The sequence below is a fragment of the Papilio polytes genome, unplaced genomic scaffold (genome assembly GCF_000836215.1).
Source record: "Papilio polytes unplaced genomic scaffold, Ppol_1.0 DF822067.1, whole genome shotgun sequence".
Classification (NCBI taxonomy): Eukaryota; Metazoa; Arthropoda; class Insecta; order Lepidoptera; family Papilionidae; genus Papilio; species Papilio polytes.
The window spans coordinates 7,687,192-7,704,820 of record NW_013527137.1 but is presented as its reverse complement, the minus strand read 5'-3'; the positions used below and the strand labels follow the sequence as shown (position 1 = coordinate 7,704,820).

The 17,629-nt window shown below is 37.0% G+C and overlaps 7 protein-coding genes across 10 annotated transcripts in view; 4 read left to right on the top strand and 3 right to left on the bottom strand.

The window, feature by feature from the left end:
- The window catches only part of LOC106107277 (copper-transporting ATPase 1), a 42,848-nt gene extending 38,759 nt beyond the window's left edge, over window positions 1-4,089 (top strand). For 3 of the 4 annotated variants that reach the window (XM_013288066.1, XM_013288064.1, XM_013288067.1), the window contains 4 exons: window positions 111-260; window positions 484-554; window positions 1,089-1,229; window positions 2,931-3,048. In XM_013288066.1, coding sequence (XP_013143520.1) covers window positions 111-260; window positions 484-554; window positions 1,089-1,229; window positions 2,931-3,048 — 480 coding nt within the window. Of the gene's footprint in view, window positions 1-110; window positions 261-483; window positions 555-1,088; window positions 1,230-2,930 lie in introns of all 4 variants that reach the window. The other variant, XM_013288065.1, reaches the window with a different exon arrangement.
- A 1,145-nt stretch (window positions 4,090-5,234) lies between these two features.
- Window positions 5,235-6,490, top strand: LOC106107101. The gene is made up of 2 exons (XM_013287800.1): window positions 5,235-5,434; window positions 6,117-6,490. Exons 1-2 carry the CDS (start codon window positions 5,359-5,361, stop codon window positions 6,353-6,355), a joined length of 315 nt encoding a protein of 104 aa, XP_013143254.1. The 5' UTR covers window positions 5,235-5,358; the 3' UTR covers window positions 6,356-6,490.
- A 1,876-nt stretch (window positions 6,491-8,366) lies between these two features.
- On the top strand, window positions 8,367-9,467 carry LOC106106927 (elastin-like). The gene is made up of 2 exons (XM_013287585.1): window positions 8,367-8,457; window positions 8,830-9,467. The coding sequence occupies exons 1-2, from the start codon at window positions 8,394-8,396 to the stop codon at window positions 9,465-9,467; spliced, it is 702 nt and encodes a 233-aa protein (XP_013143039.1). The 5' UTR covers window positions 8,367-8,393.
- Window positions 9,468-10,030: 563 nt separating this feature from the next.
- On the bottom strand, window positions 10,031-11,327 carry LOC106107100 (vegetative cell wall protein gp1-like). Its single transcript, XM_013287799.1, has 4 exons — window positions 11,265-11,327; window positions 10,854-11,132; window positions 10,458-10,738; window positions 10,031-10,370 (listed from the first exon to the last, which is right to left on the bottom strand). Exons 1-4 carry the CDS (start codon window positions 11,293-11,295, stop codon window positions 10,056-10,058), a joined length of 906 nt encoding a protein of 301 aa, XP_013143253.1. The 5' UTR covers window positions 11,296-11,327; the 3' UTR covers window positions 10,031-10,055.
- Window positions 11,328-13,015: 1,688 nt separating this feature from the next.
- On the bottom strand, window positions 13,016-14,443 carry LOC106107081 (small proline-rich protein 2B-like). Its single transcript, XM_013287782.1, has 2 exons — window positions 14,263-14,443; window positions 13,016-14,144 (listed from the first exon to the last, which is right to left on the bottom strand). Exons 1-2 carry the CDS (start codon window positions 14,321-14,323, stop codon window positions 13,834-13,836), a joined length of 372 nt encoding a protein of 123 aa, XP_013143236.1. The 5' UTR covers window positions 14,324-14,443; the 3' UTR covers window positions 13,016-13,833.
- LOC106106926 (gibberellin-regulated protein 14-like) lies at window positions 13,230-13,804 on the bottom strand. Its single transcript, XM_013287584.1, has 2 exons — window positions 13,801-13,804; window positions 13,230-13,744 (listed from the first exon to the last, which is right to left on the bottom strand). Exons 1-2 carry the CDS (start codon window positions 13,802-13,804, stop codon window positions 13,230-13,232), a joined length of 519 nt encoding a protein of 172 aa, XP_013143038.1.
- A 61-nt stretch (window positions 14,444-14,504) lies between the features above and the next one.
- LOC106107093 (keratinocyte proline-rich protein-like) lies at window positions 14,505-15,817 on the top strand. The gene is made up of 2 exons (XM_013287792.1): window positions 14,505-14,972; window positions 15,244-15,817. The coding sequence occupies exons 1-2, from the start codon at window positions 14,888-14,890 to the stop codon at window positions 15,639-15,641; spliced, it is 483 nt and encodes a 160-aa protein (XP_013143246.1). The 5' UTR covers window positions 14,505-14,887; the 3' UTR covers window positions 15,642-15,817.
- Window positions 15,818-17,629: the final 1,812 nt, after the last annotated feature.

Below are 17,629 nucleotides of genomic sequence, written 5' to 3'. Positions count from 1 at the left end.
CCTGTCAACGGCGAATGACCGCGAAATTCAAGCTAAGTATATAACGCATCTTCATAAGCAATGCTGTATGTTTTCCAGAGGCATATAATAGATTTCTTTGTTTTTTCCAGAATGATCTGTTAGATGTGGTGGCATGTCTGGAGCTGTCTCGCAGTACGGTGCGACGAATTCGACTTAACTTTGTGTTCGCGAGCGTGTACAACTTGCTCGGCATTCCGCTCGCGAGCGGAGCGTTCGCTTTGTACGGTCTACAATTACAGGTAGAGTACTTCCAGTTTAATATAGCGCCATCTAGTGGCAAGCTATACTAATATTTTAAAGAGGAAAGATTTAATTTTTTGTATATCTTTGTATGTATTGAAATAACTCAAAAACTACTTGGTTGGTAAATTTTTACCATTAAAAAGCTACAATGAATAACATATATGTTTTTTTGTTTTTGTTGTTTTTATTGAAGTTTTTAATAAATTGTAATGTTGGCAGCCCTGGATGGCGTCGGCCGCGATGGCGATGAGTTCCGTGTCTGTGGTCTGCTCCAGTCTACTACTCAAGACGTAAGTAAATTATCAACTTTTTTATTTTTTAAACATTTTAATTCATATAGAAAACCATAACATGTCTATTTATTTTAATATAGTTATAATTTTATTGTGAGTTTAGTATTTTAAATATTAACGGATTTTAAATACTTCGTTTTCTAACGTGGCTTAAAGTTTGGCAGAGGTTAAAATTGTAATTATACTTAAGGTCTGTCCCACCAATATGTAAATTGTCGGATAACAATCCAACGTGTAATATATGTGTTGAAAATATCGGATATTGTTCCTTTCCCTAACAGTGACGTCATTTTCAAGCTAACTGAGCTTTTATCAGCCAGTGGTGGGACAGGCCCTTAATATAAATGCGAAAGTTTAGATCGATGGACATTAGAGTTTGTAGTCTAAACTGCTAAATGGTTTTCGATGAAATATGGCATAGAAGTCTACATCCTCTAGGATAGTCTACTTTTTTTTATTTCCTCGCGGACGGATTCGCGGGCTAAATCTAGTGTAAATCATAGTTTAAACATGGCATTGTTATTGTAATAGGTTCTCCAAGTCTAGCGGCGAGCAGCTGCGCACGGCGGAGTACGTGCAGTCGCTGGCGAGCGCGGAGCTGCAGGCGGTGGCGGTGCACCGCGGCCTGGACGAGCGCCTGCACTGCGAGCGCGCCGCCTCGCCGCTGGCCAAGTACCTACATTACCTTCAATCTAGTTATAACTTGACACCGTCGGTGGCACAGAGCTTTTTTTTTATAATACAAGGTGGCAAAAGAGCAAGTGGCCACCTGAATCCACCGAAATGGAAAGTGACCGCTGCACATAGACATCCGCAATAGCAGATGCGTTGCCTACCCTTCATTGACGGAGGAGGAGACGCACGTAACGAGGACATTTCCCCTTCCTATGCGTCTCCTCCACCGTCAAATCTACTTTTCCTTCCCATCCTTTCCTCTTAAGAAAAAGATGGAAAGGGAAAGGGACTAAAATTAGACCTCCGGCGCCACACTCATCAGACGAAACACGGAATTGCTTCCATTTCACGCCTCTGTGTGGTCGTGGTATTACTGGGGGCGTGCCGGCCTATTCGTGCTAAGATGTCAAAGCGGGCACTACCACTGTTAAAGACTTTGGACACGTGGCTAGTAATCAACAGGTCTTGGGTTCGAATCCCACCGTACCGATGTGATTTTCGATTTTTGGAATTTTATACGTAAACTACACTTGAACACTTTTTTGCAATCATCACTAACGCCATCTATTATGATGTCCTCAAAACCACATGTCCTATATTTTTTATTTTAATACGTCTTTTAACTATTTTTTCTTCACGCTATTAAACGTTATCTTTTACATACTAAATATAATGCACATTTTGTCAAAAAGAACATTTTCTATAGCTTACTAGTTGTCTTATGAAAGCGACCTCTAGCGACTCGATATTATACGATACAATTCGACTTTGGACAAATACAAAGACTGGTATTACGTCGCATTGTAGATGTTGTTTTCCAACCAGTGATTCCCAAAGTTCAGACCCCTTGGGGTCCATAAATATAATTAAAAAAATCATCGAGGGACATGAGCGTTGCAATGGTCACCACCCTATAAAAACTACTTCGAATAGGATATTTTAATAGTACCTGCACCCCTTAATTATCGACTGGTGGCTCATAGTCGAAGTAAACTTTGGGAACCACTGATCTACAATATCTTAGCACTGTCTCTGAGTGTAACTAAACCTTGTGTTGTTGGGCGCAGCGACAAGCAGCCGACGTGGAAGTGATCTACAGGTGTAGTTGACAGCTGCATTACTTTGTGTGTGTGATGTGGATGGTTTGTTTGTCTGTTTGTGTTTTTGTATGGGATTTGATGGTGGTATGTGATGGTTAATGGTAAAGTAAGGGTATGGTGTGGGTACTAGTGTTAGGGCATGATAGGGCGACCGTCCCGGATATAAGGCGCCCAGGACTTTGATCATGGTAAAATCGGCCCTAACTATGGGAGTTTTTACATGCTAGAGAGTTACTTTAGTCTTTTTTTATTCAAGTTTTTTGTAGCCGATAAAATATTTTGTGAATACTTAATTTCGTTATGTATATAATAATATTTATGATATGAATAATTTGTATGGAAATATGGTTGTTTTGTTTGATTGTCTGTGTGTGCATATTTTGATTTCTTTTCTATTCGCTTAAATACATAACCACACAATATCGCTATTTATATATTTATTTCATATATTCGCTTTACATATTACGTTATTGTATAAGGTAGCGGATACATTATCGCTTTTTATTGTCGATGTAAATTTGATTTAATACATTTCTGTCTTTGTTTAATCAAAGTTTAATTGTTTTAAAACTATATTCTAACCTATAATTTCCTCTAGGTTATTCAACCGAAGTAAAAGTAACGACGGATGTCTGTTGCAAGAAGAGGACGACATGCTGACCGTCTCTTTCATACCGAAGCATCCGACACGAGAACAGCCGAGTCTTAACGGATGATTACGACTGATTAATTAGTAGGAAAAAGGTCAAAGATGGTAGCAATTAGCTCAATTGAAATGGAGTTTTTTTTTAATACTATTAAATGGACGAGAAAATGCTTCTTTTCTAGACGAAATTTGAATATTAAAAACTGAGCCAAGGGACGCCATAATCATTGTATTGCTTTGAAATATGGTAATGAGTTTTATAATTTACAACAATATGGCCAAATTAGGAAATATAATATGCAATATGATTAAAGAAGAGACAGATTATTAAATTGTTGAAAAATTAAATTATTATAAAAAATTTGTCACAAAATACTTATCGGGCACAACGTTAAAGTAATGACCGAGTATATATTCTGTAAAGATGCTATATTGTCGTTATTAAATAAAAACAAAAAGAAAAATTAAAAAATATTTACATAACCATTGATGTCTTTTAAAATTGACCATTGACACGCCATTGATTCTTGTATAATTGTATTTTTTTTAGTATAGATATAAATTCGTTTTGTTTATAGTTATTTTCTATACAACTTTTATATGTTTTTGTGTACAAATATCTTTTTAATATTTTGTAATAAAAAAATCAAAACAAATCAAAGCAATATATTCCATGAGTTTGTACTCAGTAATTTAATTTAGCGTTTGGTTATAAAATACTAAACACTGAGGAGAGTTTTTAAATGCTTCCTAAAACTCCTTTGAGCTTCCAAACATATCAATTTTAGCGTTGAAATGTATGTCAAAATGTAAATTAACTCCACGATAGAAATTTTGGACAAACAAAATAAACCAAAGTTATATGAAATATATCTTTGTATTGGTATTAAGTAAACGAAATCCGCCATTTTGTTTTCTTGGAAAGCAACAACGCTTTCTTTGTTAGATATTCGAATGAAAATCATCTCAGGTTCGCGCGATCTGCGATGTTTTTATAGAAACGGGGGCCGCCATTTTGTTTCGCGCGCCGCCATGTTTGACATCTGTCAAAACATCTCGAATTAAACGAATATAGACCGATGAACTTATCTGACCCGGTGCATATGTAAAACTATAATAAAAAAAATGTAAAAAAGTAGTACCAGGTTTTGTTCTGTTGCTTGTTTTGTATCTCTTTCTATGCCTTAATAGATATTGCATGTTTACAAAACTACCCTTTGAATCGTTTACAGTGACTCACCGGGCCAGATATATTCGTCGGACTCTAGTTTGAATTGTAAATAAATTGGATGACGTCATCCTTAACGATTGTATAATTGTATATAGGTTGAGATGGATTTTTATTAGTTGAGTTTTGGACATTTTATTGTATGTTTTTTTTTGTATTAGTTTTTGTGTATAAATAAAATAATCACGATACTAAACCAAATATAATATTTTTAATGCAAATTTCTTGAACTACTTATTGAAATGAAATCAAAAATATTGTTGCCGTAAATTACAAATTGTCTGATAGAAAATTAAAAAAAAAATATCTAATCTTTATGAATGTTTCGAAATACTCGAAAAGTACTATAATGCAATGTAGGCAACACTTAAGAAATGCCTGGCGACTGTTATATCTGGGCTAGGAATTTAGTCGAGTACCGAGTGATTTATTAGTTAAAATACTATAAAATCTGCTAAGCTATATGAATTTTTGCTGTCCACGTTTTACTAAACTTGCTTTCGACTAAATCACTAGCCTAGTGTGAAAGGCATTAGACCTTTAGATTATCAACAAAGTTATGTTACTCCTTATAAAAACTTAGGCTTAAAATAATTACAATGCCTCGTTAAAATATGTATTGTGTAATTTTAGAGTATTATATTTTTGTATTGAAATAATCTTGAAATAAAAAAGAATTATGTCGAATAATTTATTTTTTTTATTTAATAACTCATAAGAAAGGGAATCCAGGAAATGCATTTTAAAATACGAAAGTTCCACAGACTATAAATTGTCAAAGATTATGAGTTGAATTATCTATAAAGTGGATAGGCTATACGACATGGCATTTTGTGCTAATTTGATGCTTTGGTGATCGCTATCTCGTCGCTTATTATTACGGTTGATGGCGTATTGCAATTATTTTATTAATTACAGACATTAACATAGACTGACGGGTTTTAAGTATACGAAGATTGGGAATTCATTCAAAAATAACTTTAAAAAGTCAAAAAAACTATGACACCGATATACTTGATGTCATTATGACAGTGTCAATAAACAATAACATCGACTAACATTTTTATAAAAAAGTTTTACAAATTATTCAAAATTCCCTGTTTTACTTGTACCATTATTCTTATCGTATTCGCTCTGTTCGTCGCATACAAAATGGAGCCGCAGTTCGATAAACTTATAAAAGCTGGTAAAAATTCCATAGACGGTGTCGTACAATGGATGAAAGATGGTAATTACTACAAATCATACCAATATTATAAATGCGAAAGTTTAGATGGATGGATTTGTTAGTTTGTAGCCTACACGGCCAAATGGATCTCGATGCAATATGGCATAGATGTAGAGGATAGTCTGTAAGAACACATAGGCACTTTCTTTTTAATTCCACGTGAACGGAGTCTTGGGCGAAAGCTAGTCTTTGATAAAATCGTCGATAACGACATTATTAAGGTGCCCGGTGCCCTACTCTATGGGTAGCTGAGCCTTAGTAAACATATAACCGCGGGTACATTTAAAATTCGACAATCCATTTGTTAAATTCTGTGAATGGATTTGACCCAAGATCTGTTGTATATTACAAGTTCAGTGCTTAACTACCCCTCTACCAACGCTCGAAACTAAATAGCTAAGCTAAAAAAAATTACTACTTGCATCGGATTATCCCCAACCGTCACTCCGTTCTGTCCCCACGTGGGAACAGATGAGAATAAAAAGTTTCATCCGTCCCATTTATTGCGACGAGAGGACCGTTGGAACTTATTTTATTTCATAGCGGTTCCATCTTTCACCTGATTGGTGATAGTGGGCTTACAAGGTGGGACGGATGTAACTTTTTATTCTCACATGGGGACAGAGCGGGGTGGCCGTTGGGAATAATCGCTAGCATCCACTTATACTTATTTCATTTTTAGCAAAAATTATAGACGGTGTAAAACTAACGGAAGAGAAAGCTCGGGACGTGTTCAAAGACGTGACGGACCCTAACAACATTAACATAGACACGTTCAAAGAAGGTCTCACTAAACTGGCCACACAACAGCATAAGAACTTCGAGGAGTTTACCAAAACCCTTACTACGGAAGCTCCGAGGTTCCTAGACGCGTTACAAGCCGGCGCTAGTGCTTTTAAAAATGCTTTATCAGGAAAGTAAAAACACGTCGAACTAAAACAAAATAATTGGACACTAAGTGGGACTTAACGACCTACCGAAATTAGAAAGTTTTAACTCAAAATATTACTTATAAAATGTTAGTCTATGTTAATATACAACGATGAGAAAACAATTGTTTCTTTTGTATAAATCAGCAAGCTATAGAATTATCTAGAATCGTCTCGATTACAGAACAGTTACTCTCAGATACAGAAGTTAAATTTGAAGTACAATGGCAGTTAATGTTTAAACAAAATTTATTGATGTTTAAATAATGATTTCTCCGCTGAGAAAGGAGTCAGCGATGGCACCAGGTATGCTGAACAGCTTGGTGAAGACGCGGCTAGCGTCAGGCCGGCAGCGCGGCTGCGGAGGGGTTGACTCAGCAGGGGCGACTGTATATTGTAAATTAATCACATAATTATAAGTAACTTTAAGCGCCAATAGTTTGGGGCACGGACTACCGATCTTGCGGTCGAGGGTTCGAATCCCGCCATTCGACTATTGTCGTGAACCATATCCTAGCGCAAACCTAGAGCTTAGTTGGAATGGTTGAACGAAATATTAGGTATTATTTTTATAACAAAAAAACTACTATATCTTGACCCAAGAATTGTAGCTATTTCTGTTCATTACTGGAAAGAAAACTTATCTCCTCTCTTTTAAATATCAACCAAATTCAAATATTCTGTCGATCTCAAAGTCGTAAACTGTTTTTTAGGAAGACAATTTTAAACTCTGAGTGGGTTAAGTACCGAATGTAACTATGTAGTGATTTTAAATACGTACCATTGCCGCTATTGCCAGGAGTTAATTTCTCCAACGCGACAAGAACGTTCATTGGATAAGGTGATGGGTTTTGGAAGCGAGTTACTCCACCCTGCGGACAGAGGTAACGTCCTGCGGGAGCGAGGAAGACCTGGCCGTTGGCACACACAGCCGTGTACATCGTGCCTGTTTAGATAATGTTATATAGATGGCGCCATAATCGTGCGTAAGTGTAAAACATTAGGAATAAAAATAATTAAAAGCAACTGATAGAATAAATAAAATCTTACCAACAATCAAAAGCAACGCTGAAGTAAAGAAATTCATATTGTTTTCCCGATATTTTAGTTCTCTAATTCTCCGGTTTCTTTCTTTTTTCTATATTTTTGGCATCTTTAAAAATAACATTCATCAATTAAAAAGTTGCTCAATTGACCATTTAAATTTAAATAAACCAAAACCTGTGATAATAATTAATGAATTTAAATGAAGATCGTTAATCAAAAACACTATTGTATTACCAAGTCCTGGTTTCTTGAGTGTCTAAATTTACAGCGACTTAAAAAAATAAACTTAACGAATCTTAATTAATAACCAATTCAGTGTAAATAAGTCCTCTGGCTACGTGTGTCCGAATGTAAGCAGTTTTCTGTATGTATTTTCATCCAAAATAGACTTGACTAATATGTTAAGTTTAGGTTTGAAAGAATTATGATTTGGTTGTTCATTTGTTTTGTAACAATTGACGATACGCTATACAAAATTCTAAGAACGCACGAAAACTTAACATGCGTTAATATTGACATAAAATGTAATCGATTATAATAACCGTGACTTTCAGGGAATTTTCCCAAGAAAAACATCTGAATAGAACTAATTGCGTAGGATTCATTGCTTTAATCCAAAACAAGATACAGCTGACAGAATTTATTACCGATGATATTCGAAAGAAACCTAAATCCTTATGACGATGGGGAATTTATTCATACGATATCCCTTTTTTTTAAAGCGGGGAAATGCGTTATACGATATTCTTAGTAGATTATTATAAACAATATCAATCCTATTAACCGTAACTCGTTGCAACAGCCGTTTGTTCTTATGTCGTCCATTTTACAAATCAAAACTTTCGTAAGATTTTAAACATTCTAGTTTAATTAAAAAGATAAGAGATTTTTTGATTAATTCATGAAATCCATGAACCGTGTTAATGTCAAAAATGTATACAATGAAATTAATATTTTTCATATATATAGCGGGCCATAAATGAATGTGGTACAGACAGTCAGAAGTCAAACCAAATATGAATACCTCCACTTGTGTATTGTTCGTTGGTAAGTTGTCTTTGATTACAAATAAATAAATAAAAAATAACAATTCTTTATTGATCTAAGACAGTTTAGTACAGTTAGTGGGACCCTTTTCTCCTAAGCTAGTAATAACTGTGTTTTAGGAGCATCATTATTTTTAAATCATTTCTTTTAATTGTAAGTTCCCCTGATATTTCTTATCAGCTTACATCATTACTGGATATTTGACGTTTAACTTTCACGGAAGCTTACGTAATGAAGTTACTGAAAAAAACTCAAGTTTCACTTTTTAGAATTTTCAATTAAGTTACTTAAAGAAAATAAACTTAAGTAATAATAATTCATTTTTAACTGTAACTTAGAATAATAGAATTGTAAATTTTATCTTTCTTCCAGCGTTGGTGTGCTCGGCGCATTGCAATCCGCTGGGGCAGACGACGGTGTGTGAGTCTGCGCAGAACGTGCCCCTAGGTGGCGCCACCACCGTGTGTGAATCTGCACCCAATCTCTACCCTTACTACGGCTGTGGAGTTCCCCTCTACAGCGGCCTCGGCTGCCCCTACGGCCTGCCTTACCCCGGCATTGGTTCCGCCACCGTCTGCGAAAGCACACCCAACATCGGGCTCGGAGGACTGGGAGGACTGGGAGGACTCAACTTACTAAACCAGTGGGGTAATTACCCGATCGGTCTGCCTTTGGGTATGCCTTGCGGTGTACCAAATATCGCTTCTACAACTGTATGCGAAAATGTACCTAATCTTTTAAATTACGGTGCACTAGGCTATCCTTATACTGGTTTACCGATGATCAACGGTTTAGGAACTTCTACTGTTTGTGAAAGTACACCTAATATTGGTTTAAGTCCCTGTGGCATGCCTCTCGGAGGCTTGCCTTTAGGCGGACTTCCTCTCGGAGGCTTGCCTCTAGGAGGCCTACCTCTGGGAGGCTTGCCTCTAGGTGGTTTGCCTATTGGAGGTCTGCCATTGAATGGACTGGGCGTTGGCCTGGGAGCGGCGGGAGTTCCTTTTTTATAAACAGCCACTCTTCCTACCATACATCGAGCGATAATACCAACATGCTCGTAAATTTGGGTGAACAGCGACCCTTGGCATTACAAAGTCATAAACTACAAAACAACGCGGAATCTCAATATAATCACTTCATAGCAATTTCTATGTAATCTTATAGAATTGACTTTTTAGAATCATGAGCAAATAAAAAACACCAAACTAGCAGGTTTATTTACATTTTGTAACCGCTCTACCATACGTTACTTCAACCCAATACATATTTTATTTAAAACTTGCTTGTTAGAAGAAAAAAAAATGTTTAAATTCAAAAACTTGTACTTAATCAATTTATTTTTGGCCAAATAAAATATATCTATTTGAATACGAGACTTTCTTTGACCCCAACCTTCAAGACCTGGTTAAATTTTATCCCTTTTGAGTGTGTTTCGTTATTATAAAGAAAAACAAATTATTGTTTTGCAATAGTAAATATATACACACTTTATTTCGACCGCTTTCATACATTTTGCAAACTTAGCTTAAATTGTAATTTTATAAACATACTAATAATAAATTATAAACCCAAATATATGAAGATATCATCGTATTTAGTTACGCGCAAATTGGTATGGGGCACGGTTGTGGGCATTGTGGTATGGGTATTGGGCACGGATTTATTGGTATAGGGGGACAGGGTGGAATTGGTCCGGGGGGACACGGCGGTATTGGTACTGGAGGACACGGTGGAATGGGTTCGGGGCACGGCTGTCGCGACTGGTAGAGAGATATGAGCGCGCTGCCTGACGTCCTGAAGGAAGATGAAGGGTTGGGCTGGAAGCAGACGACGGGCAGTCCCGGTACGCTGATCCTAGGAGGCTTTACAACTAATAATTCAGGTGCCGGTGGCTGTACTGGTGGTGGTTGTACCTGTAATTAACAAAAGCAATTTTTTAAACTATTACAAGACATAGCTCTATTTTGGTCTCATTAATGCCCTGTATGACTTGAACAAACCTTAATGGGCGCTGGTTTTGGTACTGGTACCGGTGCTGGTCTGACGACAACGGGCTGTGGTCTGGGTGGCGTTACGGGTTTGGGCCTGACAGTGATCGGCGCAGGCGTGGGCGGCTGAACTGGCGGGGGGCGTACGTTGATGGGCGCTGGCGTGTCGGGTTGAACTGCCGCCGGCTTGACCCATACCACGGCCGGTGGTGGTAGTTGGATGGGCCCAGGCTTCACTGTGATCGGTTGCTGCTGCCTAAAACGAACCTGGCCAGGTCTGATAATGATTGATCCTGAAAGAATTAGTTTTGTAGTGCTACAAGATTTTACTAATTTCTACTTTACCAATCCATTTATCGTCAATCTATCTTGAGGTGGTCCGGAGTGGTTCTTCGTATGCACACTTACCAGGGGGTGCCTGTCCATACAAATAGTTGATCGGCCGCTCGCAAGGGTTGCATGGTCCAATCTGCACAACCTCATCCTCGGCACAGGGCAGCGGGTTAGGTGGGGGACAGGGCGGTGGACAGGGTGGTGGACAGGGCGGAGGGCATGGTGGAGGACATGGTGGGGGACAGGGTTCACAGGGTGGAGGCTCCCAGGTCTCGCAGGGCTGGTAGTCTGCGCAGGGGTACTGGGGCTCGGGGTCTGGTATCGGTTGGCAGTTCGCCGTGCTGAGCAGAAGAGCTGGAAAACAATCAATAGACAACCATAACGAATAATTTGTGTTTTAAACTATTTCTTACAAGTATTTTGGCTTTGGTTATTGATGGAGTGGGTAGTAAAATAAGACTCTTAAAATAATCAAAAAATCCTTACCAAGTAACCAAATTGTGGAGCCCAGCGCCATCTTGCGGTCGTCTGGTGTTTCAAAAAATTCTTGGCAACTTTTATACAAGAAAATGTTATTTTTGCCCCAAAATATAAATATAACATTCCAATGTAAAATGTAACTTATTTCGTTGGAATAAATTTCAAATATGCTTAGATGTTTATGAAATATTTCGTATTTTTCAACGTTTACAACGGTTTATGATTTACTTTTAAAATATTTTTAAGAAAATGCAAATCAAATATAAGCAACAGATAAATTATGTCCAAATAAAAAAAAGTGAAACATTGATAAAACAATTCGTTGCGGCTTTTTATGTTTTGGTTTTACGCATGTAAAATTAATTAAGCTTTACCAAACGAATTAAATGTAAACAAAGGCAAAAAAGTTATAATTTGTCTAATTATTGATGTATAAAATTCGTGTCGCAAAAATTTCACCTAAATACTCTCAAATTTCTCAATTTATCTCTTCAAGGTCTCTCGACCATCTTATAATTTAGAGATCTTTAATTTATTGTAAATTGTTGGGGTCTAACGATATGACCCTATACTTCTTTAGCCAATCACTTTGTATGGTAATTGGGCATTTTGAGGTTACGGTCCAACAAGAAAGTTTGAGAAAAAAATTCATAACGTCATCGACAAAATTTATGAGATTTGAAAAACCATGCATCTATTTACTGATTTATATTTCACGTTCGAGTCTTGACAAATTCTATAATTAAAACGTTTCAGATTCTATAATTTGTATTTATGAAAGGGTTGTGAAAATCGGCTCAGAAGTTTTTGAGTTATTTCAATAACTACATACAAAAATACAAATCTTTCCTCTTTATAATATTAGTTGAACCTAGACGCGTTCATATGGATTTTCTTAACTTCATCCAATCTTATTTCGTTACAGAACAATGTAACTATTTCAATTTGAGGTTTATTTATAATTCGTATCTACTTAATAGCATGAAATTTTCAGATATTCAACAGATTTCTTAAATAACATCTTTTGACCGTGACACCGTCCGAGTGGTATAATAAAAAAAAGCTAGTACTTAATTAGCCCAAGTGTTCGTCCAGATTATAGTCTTCATTTTTGCTAAATTTCATCAAGATCCATCTAAACTAAACGTAGCTAAAAAATGTTTCTCCTGTCCTTTGATTTTTGTTTCATTTCTAAGTTAAAAAGAGTTTGATTGATAGAAACAATTCCTCTTTTAACGTCAGAAAACGATTTTAATAAAGTTATTTGAGGGCTTATTGTGAATGTTCCAAAAAACGTTATAATGTCATCGACAATAGTGTTTTGTGCAGCGCCCCTGCCGGCTGTAAAATAAATCAACAAATACTGTCGATGGCGCTACGAACATGTTCTCCCAAATAATCTTGAATCTTTTTAAAAGATTTTAAAGGCATATTGGATGGGCGTGTCCCGCCGTGAAATATTTACTAACGTCACATATCTAAGCTTAGAAAGCTATGCAATATAGATTTTTAAAACTTTAAGAAAAAAAAGCATTTTATTTTTATGCAAATTACTTTTGCAAGGAAAAAATGTTTTAACCAACTTCCCCAACGAAAAATATTTCAATTGGACTCTATCTTTTTTATTCTTCATTTATTTTTTATGTTTATCATATCTCTAGCAGACCAGGTTGAATAAAATATAACTACTTATAATAACATATATTTATTAAAGAAATACATACAGTAAATAGAATATTTTACAATATTAAGCTAGCGTTTGCAAACATTCAAATACAGTCGAAATATCGTGCGGCCATTTAAAACAATCAAATCCTTTAACTTGCTGAAAGTCGTGTAAGAGATCCTACGAAACGTGCTGGTACATATTTACATAATAAGCAGATAAATACAGTTTCTTAAACTGTATGTTATATGCTATTTCATGTGTTTGTACTTATGTAAATATGTAGACAGAACGATTAATGAAAATTAACCACTGATGCAGTATGGGCAGGGTCCCGGACAAGGAGGGCAGGGCTCCGGGATGCAGGGCGCGGGGGCACAGGGGGCGCAGGGAGGGCTGCTGAGAATTGCTGACGTGGGGATAGAAATCGTTGGTAGTTGTATTGTCGGCTGTGTGGGTTGACGCACTATGATAGGCGGCAGATTGATAGGAGACGGCTGGGGCTGTGTCACTGTGACCGCTGGGGGCTGGATAGGCCCTGGTCGTGGGGGACGTACTACTATTGTCTCAGGCTGGATGGGGCACGGTCGAGGTGGGTGCACAACGATCGGTGGCGGCGTTATCGGTGGTAGCGGTTCCGGTCTCACGACGATTTGTGGGGGCACGATCGGCGGCTGCTGCGGCGGTTGCACCACGATGTAGGGCGGCGTGATTGGACTAAGCGGGTTCGGTCGCACTATAATCGATGGCGGCTGGATCGTTGAAGGGGGTAAATGCTGGATGTAAAATGTACCGCCCGGTACCGGAACTGCCTGGAAGCCTGCCGCACGTAGCTTATCGCCGATATTCGATTTCGGTATGGTCACGCCGATCGGCCCATTGCCACCAGGAGCTGGAAAATATTGAAGATTACATTTTTGTTAAAGTTGGAAATACAATGTATTGTTTGTACTTACTCGGTGGTGAGGAGCGATCCCAGGGTTGCGGGGGACACGGCAAGGGGCAAGGTGGTATGATAGGCTCAGGGCACGGCGGGATGCACTCGGGGATCGGTTCTGGACAGGGGCAGGGCGGAATGGCCTCGATGCAGGGCGTTGGCTCCGGCTCACACGGCGTGTAACACGGCTCGTAGCATGGCTCGGGACTCGGCACGAAAGGGTTCGGCAGGAAGTATTCCAGGAACTGAGGCGCCGGCGCCGCCGCAGTCGACGCTATTAAAGCTAGGAAACAAAACCACAATTCGTATGAAACTTGGAATTACTTTAACCTTTTGACAGCTTGTTCGGTCTTAAACAATAAGGGAAATGGATGTCAAATCGGTCTTCATGGATAACTTACCAAATACTGCGAGTGTAGTCAGTCGCCCCATGTCTTTGACCGGATGTAACTTAACGTTCATAGTCTGACATTTATATATCTTAACAGATGTTTATTTTAGAAATAGTTTCAGCGAATAAGCTACGGTGTAGCAATGATAGTTATTATTTGATTTGCAACCGTTAGAGCATTTTGTAGCAAAGATAAAAACAATTTTTCCGTCAATGTCATAATGTATTAATTTTTTACGTTAAATTGTTTTGTTTAAATTAGCTACAGTTTTAATCTTACAAGGATTCCTGCGATGTCTTATAGTTTGTCTTAATAATAAACAATTTAGCTAATAATTAATTTCCTACACTTTATGAATTTTGTAAATTGTTATTTTTTGAGATCAGAGATTCATAAGATTTCAATTCAAGTCATTACAATGGCGTGCTTAGATGTCGTCAGATATCTATCATAGATACGTCCTAGTATGGCATTTCCGATAAATCATCAATTTCGTTTCCAATCCAATATTTTTTCCATAAATCAGCGTTGTAACAAAGTTTTGTTTTTCTTGTAATTTACTTATGGCGTTACATTAAACTTTTGTATAATGTTGTATGTATGGTTGACGGAGCGTCGCATTATGTGACATTCTATGCCACAGTTTGGTATAAAACATGGGCCATCTCTTCAGCGGCCACAGTCGGCAAATATGCACTCCTCGGCTCTTCTCGTCTTAGGTGAGTACACATTATTAATCCGATAATCTGCCTACTCTCAGAGATATTGTTACTTACATAATGAGTCCCTAAATGTAGTGTTCTTATACAAAATGTACAAACAAGGGACTTCTTAAGTCCTTAAACTACGTTGTATAAAAATACCTCGACTTTAACACATCAAAATCTTGGACATATTCCGGATAAACGTTATTGTCCAAGAGTAGAAGATCAGAAAAGGTAAAAACATTTCAAATACGGTTCAAGACTTTTTAATGTGTTCTTACATCAGCTCTGGTCGGTCTCGTGTCGGCGGCCCCCTGGCGCTGCTACCGGACTCGAAATGGCGACACCGTCTGCATCGGTAACCAGCGGGAGCCTACCATCCCTCAGCCGGTCATCTGTACACCGCCGATCGCCCCACCCTGCGCCGGCCCCGCGTACGTCTACACACCGCAGTGCATCCCCCCTTGTCCGCAACCCGAACCTTGCCCAGAACCGAACCCTTGCTATTACCCCATCCCACCATGCCCGGAACCATGTCCGGTACCGTGCCCAGAACCCGCGAACCCTTGTTATTACCCATATATACCGCCGTGTCCGGAACCCTGCCCGGAACCGGAACCGACGCCATGCTATTACCAACGCATACAGCCCTGTATTGAGCCGTGCACGATGCCATGTTACTAAATTGCCGATTTGATATTTTAATTTGTTTTGAATTTGCTCTAAATTCCTTTTAGATATGATAAAAAAAATATTTAATTTAATGTAACGCAAAATTAAAAACATCTTTCGTCAATGCTGCAAATTCTATCATTGGTTTTAGACTAAATTGTAAAATAGATTAAAAAAAATACATTCAATTGTTGTCTGAATCTAAATTACTAAAATTGAATTAATCTTTTAATTGGATATTTTTGTAATCAAATAAATTAATGTTTTGGATGTCTGTTTTCTTTATTGAATGTTACCTCTGGTTAAGTTACTCTATGACTGAAATTAATTAAAAGGCAAAAGGTTACACAAAAATACTTTATTACATTGTATGTCTACACACTCTCACATCTACAGCACATTGTATACAAGTTGTAAAATAACCCATTTTGGGCCAAGCTCCCCTCTCCACGGCTTACATACTACACATTACAGTGAACATGGCACATAAGTATAATTCACACCTTTATCAAGCCCTCATACAATGCAACCACAAAATCATGGTATCAAGACATCTTAAATGACATCATGTTTATTGCTTACTATAAGTAACTAACATATTATTGTTGACGCGTTGTAACTACGACTACGACACTTGATCTTGACTCATTTAGTTTTTAAGGGCTCAAAAAGGTTGAAGCAAACTATACACGCAAATAAATCCAATTGCAATAACGTTTCAAGACGCCTAATATTCAGAAAATGAAATTATCAGTCATTTAACGAAATCACAAAACAATAACTGTCTCTTTCACGCAATGATTTACAGTTTCTGATAATTTAAATGCATGTAACATCTAAAAGTAATAATTTGTGGTCTTAAAATAGCTTACGTATACACAAATATCAAAAGCGATATTTGAAAAATTATACAACACATTCCAATAATGGAAAGTCGTAAATTAAAATATACAATAATAGATTCAAATAAATCGCTAAAAACTACTGGCTCTAAAATATTGTTCATAAAATAATACTGTCCAAAGTACAACTACAAAAGCGTCCTTTAAGGAGTTAAAGATTGACCATGTTAATGGTGGCGCCACTGTCGAAAATACTGTCCTCTGATTGGCTGACAACAGAAAAGCTATTTCAATATGGCGGCTGCAGTTTCCAAGCTGTTTTCACCATTTTTAAAAGGTTGGCCAAAGAATAAATACATTTTTAACTTTTTTAAATTCCATAATGTAAGAAAAGTATAGTCATCAAATATAGTTTTTTTCGAGAACAAATAGTTATCTAAAAATATAACCTATCAAAATAACAAACATACTAAACAAAATATTCATAAAAAATCACAAACATCTGTCAAAATTAAGAAACTTAACAGAACTAAAAGTCAAAACGCAAACCGCCCATTTGACAGCAGGACGTTTCCAACCACTTGAAAGGCAAAGGCCTTAACATAACATCTACATAAAAACAATTAAAAAATATTCACAAAATTAATGAGATTTAGATAAATTGTACAAAACAAATAGAAAATAAACAAGTTATCGCATTGATTACAAATTGTTTGTTAATATGAATTGTAACTTATTTGCACGACAAACTTCGTTGACTAACGTCCACACACGGACTTATACAGTCTGTTAGCAATGATTACTCACATTAATGTACACTTAGGATTCTCCTAAACTGACCATTAACGATTGTTAGTGTGGCTGCAAGATATCAATTCGAATAAACGAAAAAAAAAATAAAAAATCAATACGTTTTTGTGACATTTTCATATGTAGGCTTATGTAGGGTTGAATACAGTTTTTTAAATTGCGTTTTATACAAAAAAATAACACTTCTAACACTGAATCTATTACAAGATCTATATTGTGTATAAAAATAATTTCTATCACTGATCTTAATTAATTTGATTATATTATTGTTATTAACTGTATGAACGACTACAAAATAGCATTACAATGTGTAACTAATTCTATTCAAAAACTAACCTAACTGAAAAC

What these genes read in the sequence shown, in the direction of transcription:
- LOC106106927 (XM_013287585.1), top strand. Translation starts at nt 8,394, where the DNA reads ATGTGGTACAGACAGTCAGAAGTCAAACCAAATATGAATACCTCCACT. An exon ending in CACTTGTGTATTGTTCGTTG is followed by an intron (nt 8,458 to 8,829) that starts GTAAGTTGTCTT and finishes TCTTTCTTCCAG; the next exon opens with CGTTGGTGTGCTCGGCGCAT.
- LOC106107093 (XM_013287792.1), top strand. Translation starts at nt 14,888, where the DNA reads ATGCCACAGTTTGGTATAAAACATGGGCCATCTCTTCAGCGGCCACAG. An exon ending in CTCGGCTCTTCTCGTCTTAG is followed by an intron (nt 14,973 to 15,243) that starts GTGAGTACACAT and finishes TTCTTACATCAG; the next exon opens with CTCTGGTCGGTCTCGTGTCG.
- LOC106107100 (XM_013287799.1), bottom strand. Translation starts at nt 11,295, where the DNA reads ATGGCGCTGGGCTCCACAATTTGGTTACTTG. An exon ending in GTATGGACAGGCACCCCCTG is followed by an intron (nt 10,739 to 10,853) that starts GTAAGTGTGCAT and finishes TAATTCTTTCAG; the next exon opens with GATCAATCATTATCAGACCT. An exon ending in CAAAACCAGCGCCCATTAAG is followed by an intron (nt 10,371 to 10,457) that starts GTTTGTTCAAGT and finishes TGTTAATTACAG; the next exon opens with GTACAACCACCACCAGTACA.
- LOC106107081 (XM_013287782.1), bottom strand. Translation starts at nt 14,323, where the DNA reads ATGAACGTTAAGTTACATCCGGTCAAAGACATGGGGCGACTGACTACA. An exon ending in GACTACACTCGCAGTATTTG is followed by an intron (nt 14,145 to 14,262) that starts GTAAGTTATCCA and finishes TTTGTTTCCTAG; the next exon opens with CTTTAATAGCGTCGACTGCG.
- LOC106107101 (XM_013287800.1), top strand. Translation starts at nt 5,359, where the DNA reads ATGGAGCCGCAGTTCGATAAACTTATAAAAGCTGGTAAAAATTCCATA. An exon ending in CGTACAATGGATGAAAGATG is followed by an intron (nt 5,435 to 6,116) that starts GTAATTACTACA and finishes TTTCATTTTTAG; the next exon opens with CAAAAATTATAGACGGTGTA.